This window comes from Euphorbia lathyris, chromosome 3 (assembly GCF_963576675.1).
Source record: "Euphorbia lathyris chromosome 3, ddEupLath1.1, whole genome shotgun sequence".
Classification (NCBI taxonomy): domain Eukaryota; kingdom Viridiplantae; phylum Streptophyta; class Magnoliopsida; order Malpighiales; family Euphorbiaceae; genus Euphorbia; species Euphorbia lathyris.
The window spans coordinates 7,870,699-7,880,755 of NC_088912.1; the positions used below are offsets into that span (position 1 = coordinate 7,870,699).

At 34.3% G+C, this 10,057-nt stretch overlaps 1 protein-coding gene across 2 annotated transcripts; it reads right to left on the bottom strand.

The window, feature by feature from the left end:
* Positions 1-3,849: 3,849 nt before the first annotated feature.
* On the bottom strand, positions 3,850-8,776 carry LOC136224209 (NAC domain-containing protein 40-like). Of its 2 annotated transcripts, none has more exons than XM_066012477.1 (5): positions 8,227-8,776; positions 7,888-8,141; positions 6,553-6,795; positions 5,297-5,791; positions 3,850-4,566 (listed from the first exon to the last, which is right to left on the bottom strand). In XM_066012477.1, exons 1-4 carry the CDS (start codon positions 8,414-8,416, stop codon positions 5,306-5,308), a joined length of 1,173 nt encoding a protein of 390 aa, XP_065868549.1. In that variant the 5' UTR covers positions 8,417-8,776; the 3' UTR covers positions 3,850-4,566; positions 5,297-5,305. The 2 variants fall into 2 exon arrangements, with proteins under 2 accessions (XP_065868549.1, XP_065868550.1); XM_066012478.1 differs by having other exon boundaries at positions 6,571-6,795; positions 8,227-8,774.
* Between the last annotated feature and the right edge of the window lie 1,281 nt (positions 8,777-10,057).

A 10,057-nucleotide genomic window follows, 5' to 3' on the forward strand; every position in this document is an offset into this window, starting at 1 on the left:
TTACGAATTTGAACGATTAAGAAGAAAATTAAGAACAAGAACACTCAAAGTTGATTTCAGATGCATTAGAGTTTAAAGGAAAGCAAAATAAAGGAAAAGAAGAACACAAATCCAAATTGACTAACAGAATCTTCATGAGAGTCTAACGGCAGGGACTAAACAGTTCACCAAGAAAAACATTAGGGACTAAACAGTTCACCGAGAAAAACGTTAGGGACTTTAGTGTGTGTTTTTGAAAATACAGGGACTAAATAGTGTGTTTTGTCAAAATATAGGGACTAATAAATTAATTACCCAATTTTATATTATCGTAACGTTCGATATAATTCTAGGAGTTTTTCTTTAGCTTTGGATCAACCTAGGAGTAGAATAACTTAGAAAAAACCCTCAAATATACTTCAGCACCGCCTAAAATAACAATCTAAAACCTAGTAGTCTGATACTTGCAGTTAAATCTCGTGGATTCGTTACCTGGACTTGTCCAGATTATTACTTGATAACGACGATGTACATTTATCCCTTAGTGAGCTTTTGAGCGTCAACTCGAGGTGCATAATTGTGTTCTTAAATTAAAATTTAAGGAGTTTGGATTAAAAACCAACTCCAAGAAACTATTAGTTACACCTCAAATCACTAAAAGTCTATTATTGAGGAGTCTCTCTCCACTCATAATCCTCTCTCTATTTCATTTTTTTATCAATAATTTATATTGAGGTATCGTAAATATGAAGTATTGTTGGAGATGATATGTATTAGTAACTCTTCAAATTAATTAGAGTCAATTGTTTATACTATTTTTAAACAGTGGACTATGAATCTGTTCATCCTCTAACCCGAGCTTTTTAAAATTTAACTTAAAACAAGTCTCTTAAAGATGCTTTTATATAGTCGTTATATTTTTTTAAAATAGTACTGATATACTTGTATTATTTTATTTTTGATATAATTATATCAAGTGTAAACAATGGTCGCTGAGAATGATATCTATTGGCAGAACTATGAATCTATATGGGAGCAATTTTAGCTTTTGTCATTGGAAGTAGTTTTTCGAAGTCCGGCTTGTTAGGGCTGGGCAAAAAAATTTAGTCTCCAACACGCTAAAACTTTGTGATTTTGGTATGTGGAACATTTTTACACTTTTTTATTTTTAACTATAAATTATTTATAATTTTTATAAAGTTTAGTTCAGAAATTAAGTTGTTTGAGTCTCAAAAGTAGGAATTTGATTTTTTTTATAAAAAAGAGATATATAAATTCTAAAAAAAATTGATATAATAAAAATATGTTCGAGAGTATTACGTTAATAAAGAGCCCATTTGAAAAAAATAAAATTCAAATAAATAAAGCTTTATTTAACAAAATGAGTTTAGTGGGGATTAAATCCATGACCTCACACCTTAAAATAAAGCTCTTAAACGAACTCAACTACTTTCAACTATTAAAATAATACTATATCGGTTAAATATAAATCAATATTCGGAGGGACAAAACGGAAAACTCTAATGATATTCAAGGGCGGAGCCAGTCGCCTCCCCCGGGCCCTGGGCTGGTTCCGCCCTTGATCATATCATTGATGAACTAATGGATGAATTTCCATGGCTTCATATATCATAGATTTTGAGAAATTGAAAAAAAAACATATTGAATACTTGAACTTTTTGAGTATCTCATTAGGCTCCTCGAATTATTTAAAGTGATATGATTAACTCATGTTTGACAAATAAAAAACAAAACATATTAACTACAGAGTTTCTCATTAACCTCGTGAACTTGTTTAAAGTGGATGATTAACTCATTATATCGACATGGCAGAACAAAGAGTGGGTTTTGACAAATTAAAAATTATATCACTTTATGCAAGTTCACATGGTGAATATATGTAACAACCCGGTCCAAAGTGGACGGAATAGACGACTTGGAGCTCCTGCAATTCACACCGAAACGAAGACCTCTAGCACTCTTAATGGCCACGACATGGTTCTTTTATTGCAAGGAGACCAGAAACTAGGATCATTGTCTAAGATATGATATGATTAAACTAAATTAAGGAAGTCCCACATTAGAAATAAAAAGAGTGTCCGAAACTTATTAGTAAAGTAAGAATCTAATACATTCAGGCCCCCAATTTGAGGGGCCCAATTTATTATTATTATTATTATTATTATTATTATTATTATTATGAAATTTTAGGTCCCTAATCTTTTATTTTTGGGATAAAGTACCCAAATAGGCCTAAGATTTTTGGAGAAGTATCAATTTAGTTTCCATATACAAAATAACACTAATGTAGGCTTAACGTTTAAATAGAGTACCAATTTAGATCACAATAACAAAATGTGACATGTCATTCATATTATTCCGTTAAGTTCTTTCAGTTGTAAGTGGAGAGAACTTAACGAAGTAATATGAATGACATGTCACGTTCTGTTATCGAGATCTAAATTAGTATTCTTTTTTAAACGTTAAACCTATATTAGTGTTATTTTATACGTAAAGCCTAAATTGATACTTTCTCAAAAACCTTAGTCTTGGTTTGGTACTTTATCCCTTTATTTTTTTTTAGTTCATTATACCCTTTGACTTTTATTTAAATACATTAAGCACTTTATCTTTTATTTTTGGTCACATTAAACTCTTGATGACCAAAAAAATACATTAAACCCTTTATCTTTTATTTAGATGCATACGAAATTTGTATTGTATCACTGTTTGAAAGTAGTTTTGGATGTGTAAAAACCTTAATTCAAACTATAAAAAATATTTTTTTATAATTTCGAATACAGATGAAATTAATGTCTTTTTAAACAGAATTAGATGTTCACAACTTACTAATTTGGTAAGCAAGAACTTAATGGGATAAAAAATAAATAATCCAGAACTTAATAAACCAAAAACTGAAAGATCAAGGACCTAACTATCCTTTTTGCCCTTTGTTAATTTTGTATTTGATTATTGAGTTCACCAAATGAATTGGACGTGACAAGACGTTAAGCCTTTCAATTATGCCTCCTAAAAAAAATATGAATATAGACATGAAAAACACTTAAAAAAATTCAAAGTGTTTCGCAAAGCCCCAAAATATTTAAAACGGCCCCGCAAACATGTCAAGGTGTTAAATTTGAATCAAAACGAATATATTTATAGGATATTAGATCAAGATTTTATGATACGTCACCCTTAATACTTCGTAAAGCCAATTTGAATGAACAATTTTTGTTTGGAATTTTATTCTCAGGTCCTTAACAAATCCTTATTTTTTTCTAATTTGGAATAGAAACTCATAATCTTGTTTATTTTTCTTTTTCTTTCTTAATTTGTCAATCACTTTTATTCTATCACGTCATTATTCTCTCCCTTTTTCGATTTTTTCAGAATGTTAAAATCAATTTTATAACAAAAATTATTAAAGTTCAATTCCAGTATCAATAAACTATAGCGCAGCAGATTGGGAGAAAAAAAAAAACTATAACCCAAGAACCGATACGAGGAGCTATAACCGAAAAACTATAAGCTTATTCGTCATGTATGTACATGTCAACCACGTGTCTACCATATGATAGCACGAAACACGAAATGAAAATGAAGAATTGAAAATTGGAAGAACTGATACGAGGAGCTATAACCGAAAGACTATAAGCTTATTCACCATTTGTGTACATGTCAACCACGTGTCTACCATATGATAGCACGAAACACGAAATGAAATTGAAGAATTGAAAATTGGAAGAACTGATACGAGGAGCTATAACCGAAAGACTATAAGCTTATTCACCATTTATATACATGTCAACCACGTGTCTACCATATGATAGCACGAAATGAAATTGAAGAATTGAAAATTGGAAGAACTGATACGAGGAGCTATAACCGAAAGACTATAAGCTTATTCGTCATTTATGTACATGTCAACCAAGCGTCTACCATATGATAGCACGAAACACGAAATGAAAATGAAGAATTGAAAATTGGTTAAGATGACAGACTGTGAGAAATATACAGAAAACAGAGACTCCGTACACTCCATCATCATCCAGCTCCGCGGTGTAACCATGTAGCTACCAAGTACGGTGAAACACAGTTCACTTCTAATCCCATATTGCCCACACTCCATCATCATCCAGCTCCGCGGTGTAACCATGTAGCTACCAAGTACGGTGAAACACAGTTCACTTCTAATCCCATATTGCCCCAATTCCAGTGCGCTATTTCTCGTAGGTCCCACCAATCCACTCCATGCTTCGGACTAGTATATCGTCGAGCAAAACACTAGCAGTATTTACAATGCTGCCTCTGCAATTAGGAATCAGCACGTGTTTGATCCTGAGGAAGGTTCCCACGAGATCAGTAATGACCTTCTCGAACTCAGCCTCATTGTCGTTGTCGGGGGATGTTCGGTTTTGGAACACCAACCACACCAGCATTATTTATTTAACATGATATCTAGCTTTCCAAAATTGCTGTATTGACAGCACATTCAACGTCGTCTTTCTTTGGTTACATCCCAGCAGAGAGAGGCATCAGATTTAAAGTCGTTGGACTACGAATGGCCGAGTACGAATTGAATATCTGCAATGTAGACATAATTACAACCGAAATGGTGGATTTAGCATATAAAACTAAACGAGAGGCTAAGAACAAGACTTTTAACTAATTCAATCATGTTTAGAAACTGCAACATTCTTGTGAACAGACAAGAAAATAGTAGTTATGTATGAAGGACAAACATCGGTGCTTGTCAAAAGTTCTCTTTTTCATAGTTCTATTTTACTGTTTACTCCAAACAGTAAATAGTAGATATAGAATGTTAGACTATTAGCTATTTTGAAGGAAAAATCAACTAACATCCATTATCAACTAACATCCATTACGTGACTGACATTCCAAATATCTAAAAATTGTGAGACCCACTTAGGGCCAGTTAGTCATTACTTTCCCAAACCTTAAAACCAGACTTCCCAACTTTTACGGCTAACGTTTGGTAAATGCAAAATTGTTTCCAATAAATGAAAAATTGTTTTTCATTAAAAGCTTGCAATTTTTAGAACTTTGGGGGAAAGCAGATTTCGCAGAAAAGCTGAACTTTTGACCACACCAATACCAAACTGGTTTATGTACAGCAAAACTAATGAACTCCAGCACAAAATTTAGTTTCATAATCTAATACTTTCATCCTTAAACTTTACAACAACGAAGAGTGAGGGAGAAAACGAAAAACGAAAAGCAAAAACCGAAAAACGAAACAAGCAAAGACCTAATAGCTGAAAAGATGTGATTGATGAAGGAAAGGCAGACTCACTGATCAGTCCTAGGAGGTTCTGAACAAGGTTGCATATGTGATCCTTTTCATATGCTGGAAAGAACCTCCGTTGATAGACAGCAGCAACAACAACAGCAGCAAAATCAGGAAAATGAGAACGACAGCTGTGAGTCTGCTGCGATGGTGTATTTTTCTTGCGAATAAATCAACAACACAACTTGGTGGCTTCTTTGAGCGTTTTGATGATTTACTGCCTTCCCCCTTTTCTACGACCCTTTTAGTCGCAGAGTGGTCAGTTGTTTTCCTTTTTAATTTGATTCTTCTATTTGCTGTTCCCTGAGCCTCAGGAGCAAGGATTGATTGGGACGGAAGTGGCTGCGACTTTATGAATCCCACAGGTTGAGGTTGTGTCTGAGGCCTATTAGGCAGACAATCAGGCATCGAGGGAGTTCTGAGAGATACTGAGGTTTCATCAAGTTTAATAATATCATCTTTTAGTATATCAGCGTAGAAATCATCTTCGTTATCTGAATCCTGAAATTTTAACAGCATCACCAATTAATCAGAATCATTTCCATATACCTCAGCTTCTCTATTCCACGCAGTTAGGTTCCTTCAACTATTTAGTAAATACTGAACAAATTTGATCCTTCAACTCAAGGAAGGAAATCAAATTATCCAAAATGAAATTTTGGTATCAGAACTGTCTTTCCAACAGCAACAAAAAGTCAGATAGATAATATAAGAAAGTCGTCATTTATAAACATGTGGTCGTTTGTTGACACGAGGACCAAACCAAACCGAAGCAAAATTCACTCTATTGTTGTTAGTGGTTTGTTGTTCGTTGCTGCTGGTAACTAATAAATACTAATTTCCTTCCAAAATAGCTATCGAGTTTGGTAAGGCGAACCAAATGATCGCTATCAAGTAAAACAACGAATCAAACCAAACGGTCACTTATTTAACCCTGATTGCCAAGGCTAAGGACCAAATTTTGAGTTAGGTAAGGCAACACAAGTAGATTAAGTGTCCGTTTGGCTCTATTTTGCAATCGAATTTGCTGTTTTACTCCAAACACGATAAACATATGAAGTGTTCGGGTAGGATTGATAAACAACTTGTAATAGTTATTCCATATAGCTATTTCAAAAGGAAAATCGGCTAATATAGAGTCAATATCAGTCAACTACCAGTCAACAGCAATCAGTAAACAACAAACCGAAACGAAAGACCCCATATCTAGCAGGAAAAGATCAATCAGAAGCACGAAAGTAATAAAAAACTTGAATATATACATAAGCAAATAAGAAGACCTCCTGGTGTTGAGAAGAACCGTCGGCCAGAGGAAGCCTCTGTTCAGTTTCATCAGAAGCATAATCAACGTGTTCAATAGAATGAGAATCATGACTGCTACTTGAACATTTTCTCGACGTTCCGGCTACTTTCTCAGGCATCATCACATTCTGAGAATTCCTCTTTGTATTCTCATTCATACGAAACTCGGCATTCCTCCTCAGCCGGCATACAACAAGAGAATCCTGCCAGCATCATCATATATTCATAACATGTTTTAACAATTTCCTTATTCCAAACAATTGGGTTATCAATATCAATCATGAAATGGAATCAAAACAGTATGGTGTAAATTTCTCAAACGATTTACAGATGTAGGGTGAATATTTCTGAAACAACAAACACGATTTACAGATATAGGTTTAATTCCTGACACGAAAACAGGATTTACAGATATAGGATGTCAATTCCTGACACGAAAACAGGATTTAGAGGGACAGGATGTCAATTCCTGACACGAAAACAGGATTTACAGAGACAGCATGTCAATTCCAGGCACGAAAACAGGATTTATAGACACAGGATGTCAATTCCTGACACAAAAACACGGTTTACAGACACAGGATGTCAATTTCTGAAACGAAAACACGGTTTACAGACACAGGATGTCTATTTCTGAAATAACAAACACGGGTTACACATATTGGATGTCAATTTCTGATACTAAAACACGATTTACAGATATAGGATGTCAATTTTTGATACGAAAACATGATTTACAGATATAGGAAGTGAATTTCTGAAACCAAAAACAAGATTTACAGACATAGGATGTGAATTTCTGAAACGAAAAACACGATTTACACATAGGATGTCAATCTCTGAAACCACAAACACGATTTACACATATAAGAGGTCAATTTCTCACACGAAAACACGATTTCCAGATATAGGATGTTAATTTCTGCCACGAAAACACGATTTACAGACATAGGATGTCAATTTCTGAGACAAAAACACTATTTACAGACATAGGATGTCAATTTCTGAAACCACAAACATATAAAATGTCAATTTCTGATACGAAAACATGATTTACAGATATAGGATATCAATTTCTGATACGAAAACACGATTTACAGATATAGGATATCAATTTCTGACACGAAAACATGATTTCCAGATATAGGATGTCAATTTCTGAACCAACAAACACCATTTACAGATAAAGGTATCAATTTCTGAAACAACAAACACGATTTACAGAGATAACCTGATAGATAATATCACAATTTTGCCGCGAAACCCGAAATAGACATAGCATAAAAGGGAATTACCTGAGATTTGCCCTCCATACAATATTCATGCATAATCCATTCAGTTCTTTCTCCCTTAGGTGCACGACCCATATGAAAAACCAGAGTTCTCTTAGTCCCAATAATGGTTGAACCAGACTTCACAGTCCTTTCTTTCCCAGTTGCCTTCCAATACCCAAGTTCTGTAGCTCTCCTACTTTGAGACCCATTTGGGTATTTTCTTCCTCTAGCAGCAAAAAAGAACCACTCATTCTCCGATCGAATCACAGATTTTCCTGCACTCAAAACATATAATTTAACCAGAAAAAAAAAACACAATCTCAGCTCATAAATCAACAGAGAAAGTTTGGAATCTCAAACCAGGTAAATCCCAGGGCTCTTGTGCACAAATCTCAACCTCAGAAATCACCTCCACGCATTCCTCAGCTCCTTCCATCTTCTTCCTGAGGTAATACGAAATCAACTCAACATCCGTCGGAGAGAATCGGAAGCCGGGAAACTTAGATGACGCTTCAATCGACATCTGCGTCTCCTTGGAAAGACCAGCCATGTCTAATGAAAAACGAAAAGAAAAGAAAAGAAAAAGAGGGTGTGAATTCTTTCCTTTAGGTTAGGGTTTGATGAAATGGAAGCAAAAGGGGGGAATTCTGTAAAAGATATAGAATGAATTGAAGAGCAAGTAAGGTTAAGGTAGAGAGAATTTGAAGGCGGCACTGCCATTGTCACGTGATACGAGGTTACGTGTCTGTTACAGAGTGTGTGATTTGGCGGTGTTTCATTCGCCGGAGTTGCAATTAATCGGATTTAGTCGGAATATCTGTGACAAACCTACTCAGCGGTGCTCGCTGGTAATTGGAATTTGGGTTTTTGGAGGATTGAATATCCGACATTTATAGCGGTGGATGATATATTTTTGGCAATTATTTGTCCTTTCTGCTAAATTGAAGCTTTTATCACTATGCAGGCCATAATCCATGACGATGATGATAATGATTTCTTCTATTATTTGCGGCGGATAGTCGTCAAGCATCACTAAAACCTTTATTTGGACAGATTTGACGCAGGACGGATATAGGATTTTACCGACGGACGCATTTGACATAGCGACGGATATAGGATTTTACCGACGGAGGTGTTTAGAATGCACTTTGGTGATTTGTGCTCCCCAACGTTTATAGCCAGAACCAATTTTATCCGTACATTTAAAATAGTACAATTTTATCCTAAAATTAGTAGGCAAGAGCAATTTTAACGTTTATAGTCATGAGCAATTTTACCCTTAACATATAAAATTGTGCAATTTTTTTTTTTTTTATAGAAATGTCATATCTCATCTCATTAACTTAAAAGGTACAAAATACAGCATGAAAATAAATCCATACAAGCTATAGCCACTATAAGATCCATAAGGAGAATAAAAATGACTACAAAGAGCAATAAAAGACTACAATGAGCAATAATAACCATAAGATGTACAAATACGACAAACATAGAAATCATATTCTTCTTGTAAGTCAAATCCCGTTGAAAAACCGCTGTAATCTATGCTTCATCATTTAGGCTCTTCCGGACGTTCGGATCTGAGTCCTTTCTGTTTTTGCAACCACGCAGATCTATAGATCTACGGACAAGATAAAGCTTTTCCGCTCTTGCTAAGACCGAAAAAAAGACTAAAAGAAAGAAGTATAGCGAACAGTTGTAGATCTGACGGAAATAGAAGTTCAAGAAGATATATAGATTTCAAACTAACAAGAAAAGGTAATTTGAAACTAAAACAAAGACTACAACATAAATTGGAGGAGGATTCCTCCTCTAACTAGACGTGTTTAGAGAGCTACAATGGAGAAAGTGACGATAACGATAGTAGTAAGGACAGGATCTGAAAAGAAAAAGGAAAAAAAATAAGAAGAAAGGTAGAGAGAAGGAGAAGAGTCTCTCTCTAAAGTTTTTTTAAAATCAGTTTTATTTTATGACCAATAAAAAAAAATGGTGCAATTTTACATCTAACGTTGGCAGTCAAGAGCAATTTTACCCTTAACGTTTGCATACAATAGCAAATTTACCCCTAACATTGGCAATTTGGATCAATTTAACACATTATTATAAAATATAGATATTTTATTTCTTATTCCGTATTAATTACATATTAGTTGGTTCTAAAAAAAAGATTTTATATTTATTTATGATTTAA

Bases quoted from the DNA above. Each gene is read 5' to 3' on its own strand.
- LOC136224209 (XM_066012477.1), bottom strand. From the start codon at position 8,416: ATGGCTGGTCTTTCCAAGGAGACGCAGATGTCGATTGAAGCGTCATCT. The intron at 8,142-8,226 runs GTTTGAGATTCC...TTTTGAGTGCAG, and splicing joins AGAGCCCTGGGATTTACCTG to GAAAATCTGTGATTCGATCG. The intron at 5,792-6,552 runs GTATATATTCAA...TTAAAATTTCAG, and splicing joins AGGTCTTCTTATTTGCTTAT to GATTCAGATAACGAAGATGA.